The sequence below is a fragment of the Sitophilus oryzae genome, unplaced genomic scaffold, assembly GCF_002938485.1.
Source record: "Sitophilus oryzae breed Bouriz unplaced genomic scaffold, Soryzae_2.0 scaffold_2009_pilon_pilon, whole genome shotgun sequence".
NCBI lineage: Eukaryota > Metazoa > Arthropoda > Insecta > Coleoptera > Curculionidae > Sitophilus > Sitophilus oryzae.
The window spans coordinates 263251-289032 of record NW_022146735.1 but is presented as its reverse complement, the minus strand read 5'-3'; the positions used below and the strand labels follow the sequence as shown (position 1 = coordinate 289032).

Below are 25782 nucleotides of genomic sequence, written 5' to 3'. Positions count from 1 at the left end.
TTGAGCCCGATTATCAAGTCCCTACTGTATTTTAATTTGATGTCACTGTTTAGCTAGTTACCTAATTACAACAAATAAAAATCAAGCAAAATTTAGAAATACGTTTTAAGAGTATTTTTTTCATCAGTTTGTTGTCTTTATATCGAGTTCCTATAATTTTCACTGGACCCTATATCGTTCTCCTCCATTGTTTCCTGATACTTTTCCAGAAATCGAAAAATGGAAAGGAATTGAGGAAGTAAAGGGATAGAAGAGGAAATAGACTGAAAGAAGATAGATAAATAGAGGCCTGGGTAAAAGAAAATAAAAAGAAAACAGGCACATTATTGAAACTGTTGTGTACGTTCTTCTAACTCGGAAAAGTTTTGGTTTTGATAAAATAGAACTTTCCTCTGAATGTCTTGGAGGCCGTTTCTCAAAATTAACCGATAATTTTCTTTCTTATATTTGTTTCCTGTAAAGATGTTGTTATTTTTTATTTATATATTTACATTGCTGGTACGATTATTATCTCCTAACTTTTTCCAATATGATGAAAAACCCGTCAAAGCAGTTAAGGTCAAGAGGATTACAAAAGGAAAATCTTAAGGAATGTTTTCAAAATCAAAATATTCTTAATAAAGGTTGTAACAAAACTTCAACAACAGAACACGTTTGTATCCCTTCCTTAGGTATTTTTCGTTTGGACCATAGTTTCCATATTCCCCATATCAAATGTCGAGAAAAAGTTACGTGTGAAAGACTATACAGGGTGAGTCTTAAATAAGTGCAAATATTTGCAGGGCTGGTAGATCCCCAAAAAAGAAACATAATATTTTCTCTTTACCGTTTTTCAAACCGAGTTATTTTACTTGGAAAATAAAAAAAATATTCTTTGGTTAAATTTTGAGAACCACTGAATCTTTTCTGTTTTATTTTTCCTTTAATTTAATCTACTATGTTGCCATATTACCAAGAAATTAGGTTTTTAACTAAATATTAAAATAAGTCGTAAATAATAAAAAACCAAAAAATAATTTATTACATTTATTTACTTATATTAATCTATACTACCGTATGATCGAATAAAAACGGCGTCAGCGATGGCTATGAAATGAAGATCGCTGTCATTTTATATGTAAATTTATATAGGAAATGCCATCGATCGTCATTTCCAAGCCAACTGGACGCCGTTTTTATTCGATCATATGGTATTATATAAAATCCTTAAGTGACTGACATACTGATTAATCACGATCCTGCTCAAACCACTCAACGTAAGAAGCTCAATTTTGGCATACAGGTTGATTCTAGGGTGTAAAGGTTCGATAAGAAGGGATTTTTCGAAATTCCAGTTCCAAGAGGGCGAAACCACCTCTCAAATATTACAATATTTTTTATTTAAAAAACGGCCAAGTTTCCGAAAAAACGCTTAAACACGTATATTTTATTTTGTTTTTCTACATATTTTAAGATTTTTTAAAAATGTATACAGGGTGTTTCGAAAAATCTGGTTATTGATTAATCACGATCCTGCTTAAAGCGCTTGACGTAAAAAGCTGATTTTTGGAAAACAGATCGACTTTAGGGTGTAGAGGTTCGATAAGAAAGGATTTTTCGAAACTCGAATTCTAAGGGAGTAAAACTATCCCTCAAATATTAAAATATTTTTTATTTAAAAAACCGGTGAGTTTTTCAGAAAAACTCTTAAACACGTACCATATTTTATTTTGTTGTTTTACATATTTTAAGACTTTTTATAAATTTATACAGGGTGTTTCATAAAGACTTTAACGAGTTTCACGCTTAAACTGTTTGACGTTTAAAGCTGATTTTTGGCAAACGGATTGACTGTGGGGTGTAGAGGTTCGATAAGGAGGGGTTTCTCGAATCTCAAATTCCAAGAGGGCGAAAACACCCCTCAAATAATACAATATTTGTTATTTAAAAAACGGTTAGTCTTTCGGGAAAACGCAAACATGGACACGCATAATTTATTTTGTTTTTTACATATTTTGAAATTTTTTAAAAATCATACAGGGTGTTCCAAAAAGTCGGGTAATTGATTAACCACGATTCTGCTTAAAATGCTTGACGTAATAAGCTTATTTTTGGCAAACGGATTTTTCGAAAGTCAAATTCCAACGATATGAAACTACCCCTCAAATATTACCAAGTTATATAATAATATTGCCATATTGTTCTTCTCATGCTAACATAAATGTGAGAAAAGTTTATCCAGTTTGTATGTTAATGGAAATTCTTGCTTTGCTTTATCATCACCATTAAAAATGATTAATTCGACGCGAACGAAGTCGCGGGTACAGTGCTAGTTTTATTAATAATTAATAAAGTAAAGTAAAGTAAAGTTTATTTATCAAAAAAAGTACAATGTAAGTAAAAAAAATAAAACTAAAATTCCTGAAAAATAAGAAAATAAAAATAATAAAAGCTATTCCTTAGTTATAGATTTTCTAATTTGATAAATAAACTAAATGCTCACCAAAGAAATAAATCTTGTCAGTGAGTATAAAAAAAAGTGAGTAAAATAAAAATAATAAATAATTTTTCAACTCTTATGTAACATGAACAACAAAATAAAATAACAGTGTATAACATAAAAATAAATTAAAAGGATATTTAATTCAAATTGGTAGCTTGTGATATGTATAAATGTTATAAAATAATAAAATAAGTAATTATTTCTTTTTAACACATAAAGTTTGTTTAATTCTAGACCGTCTTTCTTCATTTAATAATATCTAGACTAGTCTTTTGAATTCCTATCCTGCTGGAGTTTTGAGTTTAATAAAAGTTTTAGTAAATATAGAAAGACAAACAGGAACTTGAATGCTCTATTCTCTTCATCGAAATATTAAACCAGACTGTTTAATAAAGAATGTTTAGAAAAAGGTACTGCAAACTTATATTTTGTAATATTTTGTATCTTTTTACTCTGTGTGTACTGCTATTTTTATATTATGTTGCTAATATTATTATGTAAATATGATTTATTTCTTACAGCTTTTTTAATTTATTTCATTTAATTTTTTGTTATTCATTTGTTTTTTTTAAATGATAATCTAAAATATATACACACAGTTTCAAAAATTTTGCACCACCTTGTTTTAATGTGAAAGGGTTTTTCGGGAAAAACAATATTTGTGGGCTCGTTGGTCAATCATTCTGCCCTAGCATATTTGTAGTAAAAAGCAACGTTACTCCAGAATATCTGATATAGCTGATTTTTCAGTGTGATTATCCTTATAGCTACACCAGTCGAATTTCAAAATTTAGAGTAGGAGTAGTTTGGTGTCTAACAGAGCTGGTATTTGGCAATGTGATCCAAACCAATTCACTAGGATCAACGGCATAATCGCTATATCCACTACATAATTAATCCATGTTGATAGGGCAATGACGGATGACAGATATACCAGAAACACGCTTCAGCGTCACCTAAGGCTATTGCGAGCGCAGCTATTGAAGATGCTTTTATTTTTATGAACAATAACGCCCGACATCATCGCACCAGAGCTGTAAATGAGTATCTTAAAATTGAAGGGATCAGTCTTTTGGATTGACCTTTTAACCAAAAACAGCTGAATACGTCAATAAATCCTAATTTTTGATATAAAAGATAAATCTTTTTTTGATATATTTATATACAGTTTACCAAAAAAATCATAAAATTGGGCTAAAAATTAAAAAAATATAATTCTTTAAATTTGACAAAAAAGTGTTCCGTTGCATTTTTCTGTATCTGAGTTTTGGTAATGAAGATGTGAGATCCATGCAGTTGAGACGCATTACTATACAAATTCTAAGGCAAATACGGGTAAATAACTCTCAGAACATTTCCATCACCCCTCGTAAGGCAAACACAAAATTACACCGATAAACCGTCCTCACCGTCCAAATCCCCATTCAGCCAAGTCATTGGCGTAAATTCCTGGCCACTTGGAGAAACCTAAGCCGCATTTAATATTATTAAGTTGGTTTAATGCTTGTTCCGGCAGAAAGATCCCCGGATTGAATACGGAAAATGCTTAGGAGGAAAAAGACCGAATAAAAGTGGGGATGGGGTAACAACGGAAGTGAAAGTAACGAAGAAAATGTTGGAAAAAATCGTGGTTGAGTATTGCGACGGTCAAACGAGGTAATTTATATACCGGGAGGGTTAGGGTTGTGTGGCTTGATGAATATTAAAGAAAAAGATCAAGTGGTATTATCCGAGCCGATGTTAATAAGATTTTTGTGCGGTAAATAAGAAACAAGAAAATTTACACAAAAAGAGAATTTAATAAATAATGAAATTACTATAACAAACGTACGTGTTCTAAGTCGTAAAGGATCTCTTTACGACGTTTTTGGTCTTGCAAAATACATAGCAAGAAACATCCAAGAAGACTCCCGCAACACCAAAACCAAAACCAAGATTTTTTTCACGTTTATATGGTATAAAAAACTACTTATTTGTTCATAATTTTTGTTATAATTTATTGCAAATAATGTTTTCCCGACTATGGCATAAAATTTAAAAGAACTCTGAATAGAATGGCATATCATATGTCAACTTTTGACATTTTCGCATACAATTTATTTGAAATTATAACTTGCGGTTCGTAACGAAAATTTGACTCGAAATACCAAGTATGTGGTGTCAAATTATTCGTAAAAAAAATGCTTTTTCCAAATATGCTAATGAGCTACTCTCGTTCCATTTGAAAAAATTGAGATATGATTAAAAATACGATTAGAGCATTTTCTAACTGGCCAGGACAAGACACTAAAAACATTAGACGATCAAATATATTTTTCCAAGGCTCATCCTTGATGAAGAATTAGTGTCTTTAACATAGTCATGGCCCTCTAGATTCAACTTTAAAATACAATTTTTTATTAAGCGAGAATGTCAAAAGTTGACACATGATATGTCATTCTATTCAGAATGTCATTTTCTATCGAATAAAGTAAAAAAATACCGAGGGTGGCATTTAAAAATCAGAAGTTGTAGTTATTTCCGGTAAAACAGGAATCGACCAAAAACAATTGAATACACCAATCAATCGTAATTTACTAACATATAGTATATATACTAACATACCAAATCTCGTTTTTTTATCTGAAAAAATAAAAAAGTTATAGGGGTGAGCCACTTTTGAGACGCACCCGGTATACAGGGTGTCAAAAAAATAGTGTATCTAACTTCGGCGGATCATTCTACAGATAAAAATAAAAGAAAAAGTTCCTATGAACATATGCTCTAAAATGCTGTCCGAAGAAGTTACAGTTAAATAAAAATAATATATTTTGTTTATTTTTAAGAACATTCCATGTGAAACAGCAAGTTGCTAAATATGCTAAAATCGATGCATTGTAATCTTTAAACGCAAATATCTTGAAAACTGTTCGCTTTTCGAACTAAACGAAGAGCATTTTTTTACGTAAAACAGTTCTAGCTTTTTACATGTTGAAACTACTGTATCTATAAAGATAAAAAAAGTACCATAAGTAGTACTCTCTACCCTAATGGAAAGTACACATTCAGGGCTCTTATGGAATTTTACACGATCGCCATTCGCTTTGACATTAGAATGCCATGCGTGCAAGAGTACCAAATTTCAGTAAAAACGGTTTACCAATGGTCATAAAAATAAGCAAAATATATTATTTTTATTTAACCTTTCGAGGGCTGTAACTACTTCGGGAAGCATTTTAGAGCATATGTTCATAGGAAATTTTTGTTTTATTTTTATTTGTAGAATCACCCACCAAAGTTAGATACAATATTTTTGTAAAAAAAACACCTTGTATATAAAAATATAATAAAGATTTTCTGTGTAGAAAGTGTACCTGGTAAAAATCTATTATAAAATGCAAGATTTGCAACAAAACTGCGCAAGACCAAGACTGGACCCTGCAAGACCAACACTACTTATTATCTGTAGAACCAAAACCAAGACCATGGGAGTCTTGCTCTTAGTTTTGCATTTGTTCATCACTAACACTACGCGTTTGATTTTTATAAAATACCATAAAACATATTAGCAACTTTTCTCTATCTGGGTATATATTTTTTGATAAGATTAACTTTCAGTTTACTTTTAAGTCATCTTCAGATTTTAAAATATCATAACTCATTTTTTTATTACATTAAAAATTTCGCACAAACATTAAATATACCTTAAACCTTAAATTATACGTGTTGTTAATGGTTTCAAACATAGATATGCATAAAAGATCCACTAGTCATACATTTGTATTGACCAAACATATATAAGCAAAGTGTAAACGAACTCTTTGTGTATCTACACTAGGCTGGAACGAAAAAATTTTTTTTCCAAAATATTTTCACACAAGTCTCAAAATGTACCTTTAGATAAGTATTTTTTTTTCTCAAAAGCTGAGCGCCCTGCCTTTGTATCTTCAGGTTCCCCACGGGCCTTAAAAGCTGAGATATTTTTGAAAAATATTTATTTTTTTGTACGTCAACATATTTAATAATTATTTATCTTTTACCTTTAACACACTGCTTAACATGACTATAAAATATAACCCAATAATGTTATCCAAACTAAATCACTTAAATTATTGTTTTCCGGTTCCTCAATATATTTGAAACTTGTCCACCTGAATGATAAACTACCATCTGTGGCACTTGCCTGTGACAAAACTGGAGTTTTAGATCACGCTACCGCTATAATCGCAAATGCTGTTTTAGAGGATATTGGAGTAGTGTCTAAAAGCAGTTGTACACAGATAGTAGATAGAATGAAGATCAGGAGGGCCAGAATGTCTCAACATAAGTTTGTACTAGTGTATTAGGTAAAATGTCGTTATTAGGCGTGTTTTTTCATGGTCGAAAGGACTCATTTCATGGTCTAGACGACTATTATTTACGAAAGAATAAAAGGAAGAGAAAACGCGTTGTGGGAGAACATATTTCTATTCTAAGTGAACCCGGTTCTAAGTATTTGGGCCATGTTACACCGGAAAGCGGATCTGCATGTCATATAAAACTGTCTTTGGTTAATTTCTTTAAGGAAAAGTTTGACTTGACCCAACTTTCCGATTTAGTAGAAGTTGGGACAGATGGAACTGTTGTGAATACGGAAGTGAAAAATGGCGTTATTCGTTTGTTGGAAAAATAATTAAAACGTCCCTTACAATGGTTAATTTGTTAATTCCATTTAAATGAACTTCCTTTGCGACATTTAGTAAAAGAACTAGATGGTGAATTGGTGTTATTGGAAGAACAAAGGTTTTATTGGACAGAAACTAGATAACTGTGAAACCCTAGCTGTTGTAAAATTCAGAAGAATTGAAACTGTCCAAAGACATTATAAAGATAGACCGAACATCTCATTCATAAATACTCGTTGGTAGTGTATCAAACATTCCGTTGAGACATTCTGGCCGTCCTGATCTTCTTTCTATCTACTCTCTGTGTAGAGCTGCTTTTAGACACTATTCCAATATCCTCTCATGCAGGTGGACAAGTTTCAAATATATTGAGGAACCGGAAAACAATAATTTAAGTGATTTAGTTTGGATAACAATATTGGGTTATATTTTATAGTCATGTTAAGCAGTGTGTTAAAAGGTAAAAGATAAATAATTATCAAATATGTTGACGGGCAAAAAACAAATATTTTTCAAAATATCTCAGCTTTTAAGGCCCGTGAGGAATCTGAAGATACAAAGGCAGGGCGCTCAGCTTTTGAGAAAAAAAAATTACATCTAAAGGCACGTTTTGAGGCTTGTGTGAAAATATTGTGAAATTTTTTTTTCGTTCCACCCTAATCTACACCTTGAATTAAGTACAAATTTTATATAATACTTTTTTGAAAATGCTTCGACGTTGTGGCGTAATTTCAGTATTTTCATATAAACTGAATAAAGTGGTAAATAAATATCTCTACTTTTGCTAGAAATACCTGAAAATCACTTAAATAGAATTTTAATAACATGATATATATCTATTTCTATTTAATTTAAGTTTTTTAAGTTAATCTCTCTATTTTATTCTTTAATATATCGTGGTGCATCGTCGTTGGAAACATAGGAAGTCCCGTGCAAATTTTGAACTGTGCAAATATTAGCTCCCCCATTGAATTTATAGCAAACTGGTAAATATATTTTTAAAGGTCTACGTTTGTTAAACACACATGCCAAATTTAAACAATGTTAGATAAGGCGATTTTTAGAAGTTTGAGAAAAACAGCATCTATTTTTAAATTAAAACTAAAGAGGTAACAATCCAACACAACACGACAACAGTCAAAAACCGACCTACCTTAAATTGCCAACGTCATATTCAAACGTAACTTAATTTTAATATTCGCTACCAGTAATAATTTATTGTTATACACATAAAGAAAAAGTGAGCACGATAAAATGGTACTACGCGGGGAATAGCTTAGCCCACGGCAACACAGAAAGCGTGTTTTGCTTTTTTAGCGTGAAGCGTCTTTAGCGACTAAAACAAAATAACAGGATTATATAGGGGTGGCCACACCAAAAGCGTGTAGCGTTCGGCGTGTCTCGCAAAAAACGCAAATAAAAACAAATCAGTTTGTTTTCTGTAGCGTCTTTAGCGTTTTCTAAGATGAGACCCCGTCATAGGCGGACGTTATATTTAATAATACAATAAAAATAAATTAAATAAAATAATATTTAACTATTATTATTTAAAAATATTTTTATAAAGAGCATCTATTGTTTAGGTAGATTCTATTATTCAAAAATTTGAAGGAAATGTTTGAAAAAGTGTAGTTTGAAATGTTGAATAAGTAATAAATTAAAGGAATATTTTCTTACGCGTAAAATAGTTTTTATGCGTAAAAAGTGTTTTTTTCTGGGTAAAAAGGTTTTCTAACAGAAACAAATAGTTTTTGACGCGTAAAAATAGTTTTTACGTGCAACAAATGGTTTTTACATGTAAAAATATATTTTTTTTGTAAGAAATTTTTTCTATCGGAAACAATAAGTTTTTGACGCGTAAAAAAAAATATTTTTTCACGTGTAACAAATAGATTTTTACACGTAACAAATATTTTTTTTTTGTGTAACAAAAGGTTTTTTACTAGAAACAATAAGTTTTTGACGGGTAAAAAAATAGTTTTTTACGTGTAACAAATAGATTTTTACACGTAACAAATAGTTTCATACGCGTAAAAAATAGTTTTCTACCAGTAACAAATAGTTTTCTACCAATAACAAATAGTTTTATACGCGTAAAAAATAGTTTTCTACCAGTAACAAATAGTTTTTTACGTGTAACAGTTTTATTCGCGTAAAATAATAAAAATAGTTTTTTACGTGTAACAAATACTTTTTACACGTAATAATTTAATTCACTTTACAAAATTTGTATTAAAATATCAATATTTTTGATAAACACGTGGACTGCTCACAAATACACATCGTGTCACTACGTATTTCTAAGCCGTTAACACGTTTCGTTACAACGAGCTCGTGTGTCAGGGCCGTCTCACTAGGTCGTATGTCATGGTCTTCAATTTTTACTACCAGCGCGCGTAAAGAAGTTTCATTCCAAAATGTTTTATAAATCATGTCCTAAAATTGCATTAGCAACTAGAAATATTTATTATTCTATTATATAATTACAATTATTTATTATATTATATTATAATTATAACAAGTACTAATCACAACACTACAAATAAAAAACTATACACATATAAACTAAAATTCGTAAAATAAATGGCAAATAATAATAATTATTTTTACACACACCACTGGCACTAGCAGTAGATTGTGTTTGTCTCCGAATATATGCCCCGGCCCGTCCACAATTCAATCCCAGCATCTTTTATCTTCGTCTCTTCAACGCTAACGGCGCCGATCTCGCCTATCTCTTTCTCACAGGATTGATTGTTGGACGGGCCGGGAATCCACGAGCTTGTGACGTTACTAATTGACATCTTGATAGAAACTGCAGACCTGCCGCGTCTTTTGCGTTTTTTAATGGACACAAATCGAAAAAAGCGCTTAAAATGATAAAATCGCAAAAAGCACTTTAGACGCAAAAAACGCTAAAAACGCTTTCTGTGTGGCCGTGGGCTTAGACAGTGTATCTGACATGTTTCGGTTAATTTCCCCTGAATATTAAAATTAAATTACTTTTGACAATGACAAAATCATAGTTTGTAACCCTAAGATATGTTTGTTTTTGACTGGTGTTCGATTGTTACCTGTTCGGTTTGGTTTGTAAAATATAAAAATTGATGCAATCTTTCTTAAATTACTCAAAATCGGCTGATCCAAAATTATTCAAATTTTACATCTGTATTTACCTAGACTTCGCTCTAAGGTCAATAGGGGAGCCAATATTTGAACAGTTCAAAATTTATATGGGACTTCCTATGTTTCCAACAACGATGCACCACCCAGTATGTATGAACTGTTCAAAAATATGATGAGAAAAATATGTCCATTACTTATTTTTTGTTCTAATAATATTTTATCTATAGAAAATTAATTTTTATTTGCAGGCGAACATCCAGCAGCTATGCAAACCAGCAATAGCTACAGCTCAACTCCACTCATATCCCTGATGATGATGTTGCTGATCATCACGAAATCAAGCTGACTATCTTTCTTCTAAGCGATACATTTGGGCGAGAAATGCAAGAAGAAGAATGAAAGGAAAAGATGAAATAAAAAATAAAGTGAGAGACAAATAACAATGAGGAGAAAAATATAATCTCGTATGTACAGTTTTTGAATCGAAATGAACTGAGTTATGTCAGTGTGTTTTTTGAGGTTTTTTTGCGTATAAAACAAACATGTTATTTGTAGTTACAGGGTACAAATCAAAACTTCAATTGCAATATTAAATAGGTTACTTTTAAATTTGTTATAATGTTGTTTTTTTTTCTGAGTTTATATCTTGTGTCACTATAAGTTAGAATGGTAGTAAAAAATAATGAATTTTAATTTATTATATAAATACAGGGTGGGGCACCTCATTCGCCTCGGTTAGGTTTAGAAAAAACAAATTTTTTTGGTACAGGGTGTGTCAGAACTAAGATCCATATCAAAGTTATATTGTTATCCATAAGAAAAATCTTATGGATAACACGGTATTTTATTTCATTTTTGGATTCTTGGACATAAAATAGGACATTTATTATAAGGATTTAATATGTTTAAAAGTTTTGATTTTTGAGATATTTAAATATGCCATTTTATTGAAAAATCGCTTTTTATTCAAAATCTGAGCCAGACAGGTATAGAAAACCCTAATATAGTTTGAAAGAGCATTTAAATCTGCTTCGATTTATTTAAAAAAATACATAGTGTTGCATTTGAAATAACGAAATTTTTTGAAAAAATGTAAAATAAATATTTAAAATAGACCAGCAATTTTTGATACCCCTGTATACATTTAAGGAAGCAATCAAATTTTTTAGTAAAGTCTATTTTTCTGGCTTGAAAGTCAGCACAAGAATTAATTCCGAAAAGTAATATACGAGGTGATAAACTTTTTTATTATAGCATGCATATTTAAATATTTTTAAATATCTCAAAAACCAAAGCTTTTAAACATATTAAACCCTTATAACAAATGCCTTATTTTATGTCCAACAATCCAAAAATAAAATACCGGGTGTTCCATAAGAAAAAATATACCTTTCGTATGGATCTTAGTTCTGACACACCCTGTACATTTCAAAATAATTTTAAATTATGCACAATACCTTCCCACATATACCTATAAAATATTTTGTTTCTACAACTTTTCGTTTTCGTATAATCAACCGAGGCGAATGAGGTGCGCCACCCTGTATATACCGATCTGGTCATCAAAAATGCGTGGTCTGGATTTTAATGTGTAAGATAGTGATGTTGACAGCTTAATGGGAAATAAAATGTATTAAAACGAGATAAATGTTAGGTTAATAATTTCTTCTATGCAGTATTGCCGGATTTTAAATGAAAATTTCAAACAGCACAAGTAGACGTTTATGAAAAATGTTGCATCTAGGGTTGAAACTTTATTTTTCACAATTACTTACTCATTTTACTACAGCTGCAATAAATTATATTTAGCTTAGATGTATTATCTTCATTTCAGTAGTATACATGAAAGTTTTTAAAACAGGTTATATTTTCTACACACATTTTTCTACAAACGTAAAAACCGGCAACACTGTATGCCGCTTTTTATTTTGTCTCTCTGTCTGTCAACAGGTCATTTATATTTATCTCTGTCGCATGCATTAAAATACAGACCATGCAGATGAAGTGACCAAGGCTAGTATATAAACACCAAGAAAATGAACTCAATAAAGTTATATTCTTAAAAAAATGAAATTTAATTTAAAAAGGTACCTTTTGTTAAAGTTTTCAAAATAAAATATAATATCTTTATTTTTTAGATATATGTATACTTATTTATTCGGTATATATTAATCAGCTGGTACACTTTTAAACTCATAGTGACACAATTTTGTATAATATATCCTATTAACCTTAAAAAATCAAAATATATCAACGGCGAATCAAGCGAGTGACAATTCAACAATAATAATAACCAAAATATAAATAGTTAAACAAAGACTATACCAGAAATTTTCGTTATAGGGTGCTGTGTAAAAACAAAAGAAAAGACAGAAAAACGTAAAAATGACAAGATACCGACAAGTGAAATAATTGTAAACGTCCATATATAAGTAATTCTAATTGTATATATTATATCATATGTTTTCTATTTGTATATTTTAGATGTGTACAGTACAAAAAGTGTTAGATTTGTTGAGATTCGGATATGAACGGATAGGTTCAAAATGAACCTACAAAAAATTATTGTTTCAAAATTTATATTATCAGTTTAAAATATTTACATAATAATATGTGTATCGTACCTTAAAAAGTTATGAATAAACGTCATTCCTTAGTTTAATTTTTGTAATGTGTGCATAATCTAATTTCTTTAAATAATATATTTTTATTTTAGTTTTATTACTGAAAAACAACTGTGTATTTACCAGAATGAATAAATACACAGTAATAGAAAGTGTCGCTATCCAGAGCCTCACAGCAACATGGTTAGTTGGTTAAAGTAGCGAATGACACCGCTTGTCGAGCTCCAATTAGCAAAATTGCCGCTTTGATACCACTACTCTAAGACCCTATCCTACGGATGGGAAAGTAGGATTGATAACTGTTTATTTCGTTATGCTGCAACATCTTCAAGATTTACAAAGCTGTAACCTCCGAGGAAACGATTGCAAGTCCTATACAAAGCCGGACAGCGGCATAGGAAATGCAGGACCTGTTTTCCCTTCCTTAGAGTCCTTGCAGCTTCGGCAAGCTTCGTAAAAAAGTTTGCCCATTCTAGCCGCATGTCAACAATTGGCCAGTGTCCCGTATATAGGGGTCCCAGGCTGAGCGTGCATTAGAAGTTTCTGGAGAACTACAATATCTAAATCGGAGATTTTTTGCACATCTTCTTCTTTTTAAGGTGCCGTGCAGGTTCCTCCGTAGGCGTTCATCTTTTTCTTCCTCATCAGATGGTTCTATTAACTGCAGCGACTTGGAGTGCTTGGAAGTCCATGCACATCATTATTATACAATGTGATCTATCGATTAAAAATATTTTCAATATGTCGGCACTTCCGGAAATACCGGAAGTCGATAGCCACTTTCTTGTTTTATATGAGTTCCCCCGTTGTTTATTATATACTTAAATTCTCTGTGAAATTCTACGAATATTGATGTTAAATATTCTATATCTTACATTAACGGTTTTTGAGAAAAAAAACATTTAAAATTCATCACAACGAAAAAAAACTACCTGTCAAAAAAAATTGTGCAGCCTAAAAGTCAAATTTTTTGATTACCACAGCCACTGTGACATAAAGAGAAGACATGTGGCTCTATATTTCAAAAATTATTGTTTGAATATCCTATAATATTGCCCCTAGCTGTCATGGAATTGAGAGACTAAAAAATTATCATAAATCATCACTATCTATTTCAAAAATTACATTGTTCGAGTATCATATAATAATGGCAGTAGCTGTCATGAAATTGAGCCATTAAAGAATAATTATATACATGTTTTTCAAATGGAAACTCTTTTTAATTCACTAGTGAAAAGTATTTTCAATTCGTGACTTTTTGACTATACATGTTCCTATACCTAAAACAAATTGTTTTTAAATTATTTTTGATTTAGTTTTAAAACGTATGATTTTATCTAGCTTCCTTTGACATTAAGTGTCAAACAATCAGACAATTTATTTCTGTCTGTGAGATAACTAATTATTTGAATTTCCTATATTACAAATACTGCCTACTTAAGAATTTAAAAAATGTATTTATATCTCGTATTTTCGCTCTTAAGTGATATCTAATAGTTGATATTATTAATAATATGATATACCATACCATATGATCGAAAAAAAATGGCGCAAAGTTGTCTTGGAAATGATGATCGATGACATACTGAAAGAAAAAAACATGGGGAGAATGGATCGTTTCCCCTCATAGATAGGAGAGAATATTCTATATATATTCTCTCCGATATAACCCCCATAGGAGAGAATATCGTTTTCCCTCTCACGGCTACCACGTAGCTACAGAACGGACAGACGTACTGAAACAAAAAATGGGGGTACCCCTTTAAAATAAGAAAGTTGTCAACTTCCAGTATCTCCGGAAGTGCCGTCATATTGAAAATATTTTTAATCGATAGATCTCGTCAAACAATTATGTGCAAAAAATCTCCGATCTAGATATTGTAGTTCTCTAGAAATTTCTATTGCACACTCAGCCTGGGAACTAAGTACACACTAAGCCCTTACGATTTCTTAAGGTCGTATTTGGGCCAAGTTTTCCTGGCTGTCCTGCAGGTGCTTAAAATTTTTTTTCTACTGTTTACCATTGACAAAAAATGGAGGTAAATCTCTTTTTATGGTATTGAGGGGAGTAAAAACTTCTTCTGATGTATCTAGCCCAAGACTCGATCCTCGCCTTGCACACAGTTACATAGTATCTGCTCTGCTGCTTCCGGATTTTTCTCGTAGAATCTGCGTCAAAGATAACCTTCATACAAGTTGAGCTTGTTTAAGTAACACTTGACAGTCATATATTCTGTATATAGACCTGTTATAATATAGTGAGCATTAGCAATTTCTTTGCTGTTTTATAATTAGGTACCAGGATAAAGACCTTGCTATGCTTAATGCTCTTGTATATTTCTCCAGTGGGCAGTTTGCCTCCCCTTCATTCAGAGTTTTATTGCACACTGTTGGTATATCTGGATATTTCCAGTACTGACTCTGAACCAAGAAAGATTTCTGATTATCCTTGTCTTGCTAGTTTGCCGTCTTTTTGTGTCTGTGGACGCCGCTGAGTTCCGGCACCTAGAATAATTTAATTCTGTTTCTTTCTGGTAGACTTTCAATATTATCAAGTCTTTCCCAGACGAGTCTCAATGATACCTATAGTCTCACAAAAGCCTTAAGTGCCGCTTGATGCTGAGCATATATTGATGGTAAGCCCTTCTATTGATTTCTCTCACGCATTGTAGAATGGCGAAGATTTCTACCTGAAATACGGTTGAGTATTTAGCAAAGAAAATGGATACGCTAAATTCCATATGTCCCATCGATTCCAAGTGGGTTCCACGCAAAGGTGCCCGGTGGTGTAGAGGTACAGCTCTCGTCTACCAATCTAATGGTTGTGGGTTCGAATCCTACAGCCGGCATTTCATCAGCCAACTATTTTTATTAAAATAAAAATAGGTTGGGTACCTAGGTCGACTCAGCGTTAAGTGAGTACTTGGGATTCACAATCCTGAGGTAATTATAGGCGGTTGAAGCGTAGTTTTAGCCACATAGCATGACAAGCTATACCTTGCAACTCCCAAGGCGTTAAACGCTATATACGGGAGCCATTATTAGTATTAAATGGATACGCTTGCCCTCCAAATATTTCTACTCCTGTTATCGGATAGGTTTAGATAGATATTATTAATTTTAATCTTAACTTTATCAACTGGCAATCTATCAGTGTCTGGAAAAAGTTCTATTTTCCGGTATAGTTAGACTAGGCCTATCTATTTTAAATATTTTTTGTCAATTGTTAAAAATAATAAATAAAATATAGCTCCAAATAAAATCTCAAATTTACGCCTACTCTGTTCTTTTTAAAATAACGTGCAAATCGTACTTTATAAAGTTATGACTTTCTTTGTTTCTTAATTTCTTTCTAGTGCCAAGTAGGTGTTTTTAAGTTAGATTTAGAAGCACTTATAAACGTAAAATTCTTGACTTTGCAATATCGACTAAACTGCTAATGCGAGTTTGAATTTCACAGCCAAATGCAGGTTTTGGCAAAGGTCTGCAACGAAATGCCTTTAAAAGAGATTTTAAACAACTAAACTTTAATAGAAAACAAATAGTCGGGAATTAAATATTTATAATGAGTATGGTTTTCTAAAATTTCCTACCAAAAATGTCAATCTGGTAAATGAATAATTAATAAATAATCTTAATACACCTGTAACTTAAAATTCTTGAATGGTATTTTAGAATTTTAACAACATCCACCTTTACCGTAATATAATATATCTTTAATTATACAGGGTAATTGACGATGTTGGAAAATTAGACGTTTATAGAGAACCTAATAATACGTCATTTTTTTTGGAAAAAGTGGATTATTATAAAAAGGCATCTGCTCCATATACCAAATTATCTTCAGCGTTACAGTGTTGTTTCTTCATTTCAGAAGTAGTAGCATCTTCGTTATTTTAAATGAAACACCCGCTATATTATTACAATTTTGGAAACACTTTCATATATCATTAATAGTTTTCGAGATAGAAAATATAAAATATTTGTTAAATTGACGAAAACATGTAAATAAGCATTGGTAAAATCTTGAATTCTGTATATTTAAAGTTGAAATTTGAGGTACAAATTAAAGAAAGTTCATATATTCGACCTCTCTAAAGAAACCTACTGGATACCACAGGGAGATATATTTTTTTATTATTTCCGCTTATTATAAAATTGTTATTTCATTCAACTCTATAAATATACAGGGCGTTTCAAAAAACCTGTGCCATGTCTCGTGAGGAGCTTTCTTATGTAAAAATAGGATTTATGTTTCATATCAACATACATAGGTCCGATTCTGCTTTGTTTCGTAGCTACAGGGTGTTAAAGTCTTAATATTTTTTCGATTTATTTTAATTTTCTTCCAAGTACTTTTAACGTTTCGAATGAAATTTTGAGGTTAAAAGTTAAACTACAGGGTGCAGTCATCCAAATTTTCAAAAAATCCTCTCATCTTTCTCCACAAACGTTTAATCTACAATGACCGCAAATCACCCTATATTTTAAAACACTATAGAGGGTTAGTCTTAAATAAGTGCAAACATTTTTAGGGTAGTATATTTCGACACCAGAAACACGATTATTAGGTTTTTTTTCGCGAAAAAAAAATTAAAATTTGGAATTTTTTGAAAAATATTTTGGAATGTAGGTGTTAGTATATAGCAATATAGGTGGTAGTAGATTAAATGTACCGGGTGTCCCACTAAGAATAGCTCTCGGCTGTATCTCGGAAAGTATTAGCCGTAGGGTTTACGAAAAAAAATATTTATAACTAAAGGGGCTATGAGAAATTGCTGGAAATTATTTTCAAGTTTGTAGAACGAATGCTAGGGGGCGCAACTGCAACAAAAAATATGAAAATGGATTTTTTACACAATTTTGCCTAGATAAGGTGTACTATAAGTAATAGCTTCACAATCTTCAGTAAATTTTGAATATTTTTTGTTAGAGCCATTTTCCCCTATCTACCAAAATAAAGTGGTGGGGGAAGGTTAGATCTGTTTTTATTTAAATATTAATAACTCTGGACTGGATGATCGGAATCCAACAAGCGAGGGCTCGTTTAAAAGAGCGTTGATTACTCTATATTGTACCATATAAACAATAATAATAAGCTTTTCAACGTGGACGCTAGGGGGCGTTGTCTTACAACTTAACAAACATTGCGCGTTTTTTCAAAAAAATTAAATGCAATAGTATACCTAATTTTAGCTAATAGTAAAGAGTAGCAAAAGCTTAAAAAGTCAGCGAAACTCGCATTTTGATATCTTCTTTCAAACCGAAGATATTAGCAAAATTATAATAAATACCAAAAAATAAGCCCTTAATTACCTTATTTTTACAACACGATATCAGTAGCCCTCTTAATTATGCCCATTCTAACAAAAAATAAGATAGAAACAGTTAGTTTATTTTTGAAGTTCCTTTAGGTTATAAGTTTTTATGTTACTAAATAATGATATTTCAAAGAAAAAAGTGTTTGTGAAGTATATGTCCGGATGTACCCCATGGGTGTCCAAAACTGCCCCACCATGGGGCACCTTTGGACAAATGCAACACATTTGTAATTTTAATTTTTTCAAAAAAACGATGCAGGTTTTATTGGCATCTGCTAAATTATTGGTTTTAAAACATATCAACCAAGCTATTGCCATCTCTAAAACATTTAATTTGGCAAAAATAAAAGTAAAATATCACCTTATCCAAAACCGCCCGAACCTGCCCCCCTCTACCCTAGTTGAAGTTGTTCGCATTTTGAAAAAGCAATCAAAAGATAAAAAACGCTGATAAGACTATCAAAATGTTGATTTAATAACAATTTGACGTTTATACTATTACGTCAAAAGCAACTTTTTTCCAAAGCCTACCATGACTTCACTGAATCATCGTTTCTTGTTTACTGTTATTAATATCTTAATTATTAGATATTAATACATCTGGTATTATAGTATTCTAGTATTTCGTCGATTTTAAAATAAACTAACTGTTTATATCTTATTTTTTTGTTAGAATGGGCATAATTAAGAGGGCTACTGATACCGTGTTGTAAAAATAAGGTAATTAAGGGCTTATTTTTTGGTATTTATTATAATTTTGCTAATATCTTCGGTTTGAAAGAAAATATGAAAATGCGGTTTTCGCTGACTTTTTAAGCTTTTGCTACTCTTTACTATCAGCTATTACGTATACTATTGCATTTAATTTTCTTGAAAAAACGCGCAATGTTTGTTAAGTTGTAAGACAACGCCCCCTAGCGTCTACGTTCAAAAGCTTATTATTATTGTTTATATGGTACAATATAGAGTAAGCAACGCTCTTTTAAACGAGCCTTCGCTTGTTGGATTCCGATCATCCAGTCCAGAGTTATTAATATTTAAATAAAAACAGATCTAACCTTCCCTCACCACTTTATTTTGATAGATAGGGGAAAATGGCTTTAACAAAAAATAGTCAAAATTTACTGAAGATTATGAAGCTAATACTTATAGTACACCTTATCTAGGCAAAATTGTGTAAAAACTCCATTTTCTTATTTTTTGTTGCAGTTGTGCCCCCTAGCGGTCGTTCTACATACTTGATAATAATTTCCAGCAATTTCCCATAGCCTCTTTAGTTACAAATATTTTTTTTCGCAGCCCCTACGGCTAAAACTTTCCGAGATACAGCCGAGAGCTATTCCTAATGGGACACCCTGTACAAGAAAGAAAACCGAAAGAAGATCCAGTGGTTCTCAAGATTTAAGCAAAAAAACTTTTTTTTGAAATTCTCAAAGTAAAATAACTAGGTTATTTTTCACTTATTCGAGAAACAGTAAAAAGGAAATATTTATGTTTCTTTTATCGAGATCTACCAGCCATGATTTGTACTTATTTAAAACTCACCCTATAAAAACAATTCATTAATATGCACTACTAAAGTGTTGTCACTACTTTTACAAGATTTTAGGGATTTTTATCAAGAATAAACATTTCTGAAAAAACATTTTTCTTCGATATTCTGTATAATACAACACTTTGTATAATCCTTTCTGTTTAATTCCTTCTACCCATTTCTATTTAGTTCAATTAGTATTATAAAACAAATTTTCATCATTCTTTCAATCAATCTTTATAAATTAGATTTCAACTTTTTTGTCACAGAATATCTTTCCTTTATTTCACTGCTGTATTTTTTCTTCTCGGCCTTTTTGTACAGGAATTTGCATAGATTTTCCTTACGCCTGCAGAAGTTTCAAGGCGGTTTTGTGGAAACGGAGAACGAAACTTTTAGCAGGACACGCAGACATACACAAGACAATCGGGGCCCTAAATTTCGAGCTAACATCAAGAGGGCGGCGCCAATGCGGAAGACTAACGACCACAGAGGTCAAGGCCATGAGATCTAGATATATATCGAAAAATCAGATATATAAAATAAGGCCTGTACAGGAAAGGTACAGTTAAATACAAAAAAAAACTGAGAACGCTAGTATAGTATAAGTAAAAGGCTTCGTTCAGAACTTCGACATTGGTATAATAAATTAGTGGTTTCAATTAACGTAGAAGTTTGATTCGTCTAATTCGTTCCTAGGTTCTGAATGATGTTTTAAGCCTAATTTAAAGCTTTAAGCCTAATAAATAATAAATATACAATGGAAGTCTAAAATTCTTTTAGTTTCAATTCTGAATCATTGTCTACCACATTTAAACAAACTTTGTGAATACTAGTAACATTTGTAAAAAAATGTCCATGCTATATATGCGTAGTTAAAATGATTTTATTTTTTTCTCCCAAAAAAATATGATATACCGGGTGCGTTTCAAAAGTGGCTCACCCCTATTACACTTTTTACATATAAAAAAATAGATTTGGTATGTTAGTTTATGACATAAATTAGGATTTATTGAGGGGTATTCAATCCTACTTCCTGTTTCACCGGAAATGACTACAACTTTTTATTTGGCACCCTCGGTATTTTTTTTACTTTATTCGATAGAGAATGACAGTCTGAATAGAATGACATATCATATGTCAACTTTTGACATTCGCGCTTATATAAATCGTATTTTAAATTTCCATCTAGAGTGCCATGGCTGTGTTAAAAACTCTAATTTTTAATCAAGGAGCTGTGGAAAAACAGATTTGATCGTCTAATGTTTTTCGTATCTGGTCCTGGCCGCTTAAAATATGCCCAAATCTTATTTTTAATCATATCTCATTTTTTTTCAAATGGAACGAGTGTGGCTCATTAGCATATTTGGAAAAGGCATTTTTTTACGACTAGTGATTAATTGTTTTATGAATATCTTCAAAATTATAATTATGTTTTTTTTTTAAATTTTAATATAGCCGAAATAGCCCTAATTATGATCCCACTAGCAAAACCGGTGATTAAAACTATGCCCGTGATTAATTTTTTTTTCAAATGGAATGAGGGTGGCTCATGAGTATATTTGGAAAAAGCTTGGTATTTCAAACACTCTTGGTATTTCGAGACCAATTGTATTTACATTTCGTCACCCTAGAATTAGGTTGTTCTATATCCACTTTTGGGGTAAAATGAGTTACATACACCATTTTTTTAATGCAGAATTAGCTTGTTCTATTTCCACAAAAACAATATAACCAAATTCACAAATAAAGAAAAAAAATCTAATATTTTGTACTATATCCATATTAATTTGAAAGTCGCGAAACCATATAATGGCCTACATCCAAAAAATCACTATTTAAGCGCAGTAAAAAAATAATTGTTGTGTTCTTTATCCTAAGAAGTGGATATGGAACGAAAATACTAGATAAAAAAATATGTTACTATGCATAAAATTAGATTTATATCCATTTATTCTCGATCTCTTTCTCTCTAACATACAATGGATGTATCTGTTTTTATTTAAATTTAAAGCTTTTGTTTTAAGTGGGTGAAATTGCACCACTAAACGTTCGTTTGTCAAATAGGCGGTAAATCGGTTCGTTTCAAAAGCACTGATTGCCTGATTTGTTAGCAAATTCGAATGTTTCACACTTTGCAATTTCGTGAAACCAGCTGCTTCAACTCAATTGACTGCTCAATCGTTCGTTTGAAAAGCACTGATTCCCTGATTTGTTAGCAAATTCGAATGTTTCACACTTTGGAATTTCGCGAAACCAGCTGCTTCAACTCAATTGACTGCTCAATCGTTCGTTTCAAAAGCACTGATTGCCTGATTTATTAGCAAATTCGAATGTTTCACACTTTGGAATTTCGTGAAACCAACTGCTTCAACGCAATTGACTGCTTAATCGTTCGTTTGAAAAGCACTGATTGCCTGATTTGTTAGCAAATTCGAATGTTTCACACTTTGGAATTTTGTGAAACCAGCTGCTTCAACTCAATTGACTGCCAATCGTTCTCTAATACTACCAATACTAGAGATAGCTGAAAAAACATTTAAATAATTCAATGAAAGTTAAAAATCGGATTTAAAATCTGAATTACTTATTCTAACAGTATACATACCAAACAAATTGGCGGAAAAAATGATAGTTTTTAATAAACAATGCAAACGAATAATTACTACTATTGTATTTTAGATTATTATTTTTTTATGTTTTTTTTAGTTAATGTCTTAATGTCTCCACTTCATATATTTTGTGTTGAAATAATATTTTGAAATACAAATAAATCAGCTTAAAATGAGTATTATATTATTCTATATCCCCTTATTTTGTTCTATATCCCTAAAATCGGCTGAATGCACAGCTAATAGACACATTTGTTCTATATCCAAATCTAAAATCACTAATATCTTTTAAATAAAGCTTCTAAAAGTAAAATAAATACATATGTTTGATAGGTTTTTATATTATCTTTAATTTAAATGTTTAATAGAACCATTTTGGTATATAATGTTCACGGATATCCAGTTTAAACTTTAAACCTTGTTTTCTCAGTTTCATCGAAATGGTCTATAGAACAATCTTATTCTAGGGTGACGATTTATGGCCATGGCACTCTGAATTAAAATTTAAAATACTATTTTTTTTATTTTAAATTCAAATTTGACATTTTTCTTTTGACATTTAAATTTTAATTAAAAGTTAAATGTCCAAAGTTGACATATACTATGTCATTCTATTCAGACTGTCATTTTCTATCGAATAAAGTAAGAAAATGCCGAGGGTGCCAAATAAAAAGTTGTAGTAATTTCCGGTGAAACAGGAAATGACCGAAAAAAATTGAATATGTCAATCAATCCTAATTTATATCATACACTAACATATCAAATTTCGTTTTTTATCTGAAAAATTAGAAAAGCTATAGGGGTAAGCCACTTCTGAGACGCACCCGGTATAAACATCATATTGTATTTTAATAGTTTTTATTATGAACTCTAGAGCTTATAATGAGATTGTCGATAAATGTAAAAGTGTGTAAATTAAACAAAAATAAGAATAACGAAGTATACGATCTGTAAAATTTTCAAAAAATTGAAAAGAAACCAACAAATCTAACACCACTGATCAATCGAACAGAGTACTGAAAGAAAAAATTCAAATAGAAGAATTTTAGAAAAATACCATATTAAATTAAATGTTACTAACTTTTAAGCAAAAAAATATCTGTAAATAAAAATATTTAATGTTATTCTTTCTTTTTTTATAGTATTTTTTTATAATTGAAATATTTTAATATGTACTGTATTATATTCCTGTTGATTTATATTTGAAAAATACATAAATAAGTATATGAAACTTGAATCAAAGATTATAAAAATATATAAAACAAGAAATGTTGCATCCAATGCAGTATTATATTTATACTAGTTGAAGCCTGGCGCATCCGCCACGACATCAGAAAAAGAAAATACTTTTTATTTTTTTTAATTAAATGAAAAACAAAAAATCCGGAGACGACAGTTTTTAGAAGAGCCAATTAGCTATCTTTTAGTAAAAAATGCAACTTTTTAGAGCAAGTCGTTACTTCACTAGAGACGACACAGATAAACATTAGCATTTTATATATGTAGATTTTGATATAATATTTTCCATTTTGAATATGATAATATATGTTCTATAATATGATTGATATTTTTAGAAATATTAATTTTTCAAACAAAAAAGCTATAAATTAAGTTAAACAATTTCAGTCAATGTTTGCCTAATAATAGCTCATTATACAGGGGGAGTCTTAAATAAGTGCAAATATTTCGCGAGCTGGTAGATCTCGATAAAAGAAACATATTTTCTCTTTACTGTTTTTGAAACAGGTTCAAAATAACCGAGTTATTTTACTTGGAAAATTTAAAACAATAAATTTTCGCTTAAAAAAACGGATCTTTTCTGGGGTTTCTTTGTTCTAAAATTAATCTACGACCTATGTTGCCATATTATCAAGAAATTATGTTTTTTAACTAAAAACAAAAAAAAATCCAAACATTTTTTCAACAAATTCCAAATTTTCATATTTCTTTGTTGGCCAAAAAACCTCATACTTGTGTTTCTAGGTTCGAAATACAGGGTGTTTCAAAAAACATGAGTCACCTCTCGTGGGGAGATTCCTTTAAAGGGAGACACCCTTTTCTATAGGAGATTAGATAATTTCAGCATTCTGAGGCGGTGCCTTGTCTGGAAAAATATGTTTTCGTTTTCAATTTATTCGATTATTATACAGGGTATTTCAAGAAACATGTGTCGTCTCTCGTGGGCAGATTGCTCACATAAAAATAAGATTTATTTTTCATATCAACATAAGTCCGATTCTTCTTTGTTTCGTAGCTACAGGGTGTTAAAGTCTTTCTATTTATTATAATTTTCTTCCAAGTACTTTCAGCGTTTCGAATAAAATTTTGAGGGTAAAAGTTACTATAAATGCGACATATTTCAAAGCTAAAAAAGTGTCGACATATTCACCAGGGACGTGCATATGGATTATCACTTTAATATTTTGCTCAAAAACAATGTACGCCAATGACTTTTTTTCCTTTTAATAGTGTAACCAGTTTAATGCTGATTAAAAGTTGTATCTTGATATTTTGTTCATTTCGGCCTCTTTGATGAAATAAACGCAATTTTATTAATTTGCCTTGATCCAATTCTAATAGCAACCTTTAAAAAAATATAAAAAAAGTTCCTATTAACATATGTAAGGAAATACATAGTTTTAGAGTTAGAGGATGTTAAAAAATTTTAAAATTAGTTTTTTTGTAATTATCTTAAATACCATTATTTTTTAATTTAAAATTGCTGTAGGTTGGACTAATAGTAATAATAGCTAATAGTAATTACAAATAAATTATATAATTCTTCCCGTGAACTGCTATGAAAAATTTTAAGTCCACGTTGTGTTAGGACTATTTCGAACTATGTAAATTTCAAAATTTTAAAAATAATCTCAAAAACTATTTCCACTTTGTATATAGTAATTATATTTAATAATAAATTAGGTAATATATAGTTTATTAATTTAACTTTTATTTTAATTTTATTAATTGTGATTAATAAAATTGCGTTTATCCTCATCAAGGAAGCCGAACTCGACAAAATATCAAGAGATAACTTTTAATTGACATTAAACGGCCTATAAGATTTTAATATTAAAATAAAAAAGTCAGTAGCGCACATGTCTTTTTTTTTTCAAAAAATATTCCAGTGATAACCCATATGCACCTGGTGAATTGATAGACACTTTTTTAGCATTAAAATATGTAGCACTTATAGTAACTTTGATCCTCAAAATTTTACTCGAATCGCTAAAAGTACTTGGAAGAAAATTACAAAAAATCAAAAAAAAAAAAATAAAACTTTAACACCCTGTAGCCACGAAACAAAGCAGAATCGGACCTATGTTGATATGAAAAATAAATCTTATTTTTACGTGAGGAATCTCCCCACGAGAGATGACACATGTTTTTTGAAACACCCTGTATAACTACCCGTAAAAATATTTGCACTTATTTAAGAC

At 30.7% G+C, this 25782-nt stretch overlaps 1 protein-coding gene across 1 annotated transcript in view; it reads left to right on the top strand.

Moving 5' to 3' along the window:
- The window catches only part of LOC115884056 (hemicentin-1-like), a 372498-nt gene extending 361901 nt beyond the window's left edge, over positions 1–10597 (top strand). The window contains exon 6 of the mRNA XM_030902507.1: positions 10500–10597. Within this exon, the coding sequence (XP_030758367.1) occupies positions 10500–10597 (98 nt within the window). The remainder of the gene's footprint in view (positions 1–10499) is intronic.
- The last annotated feature ends 15185 nt before the right edge of the window (positions 10598–25782 follow it).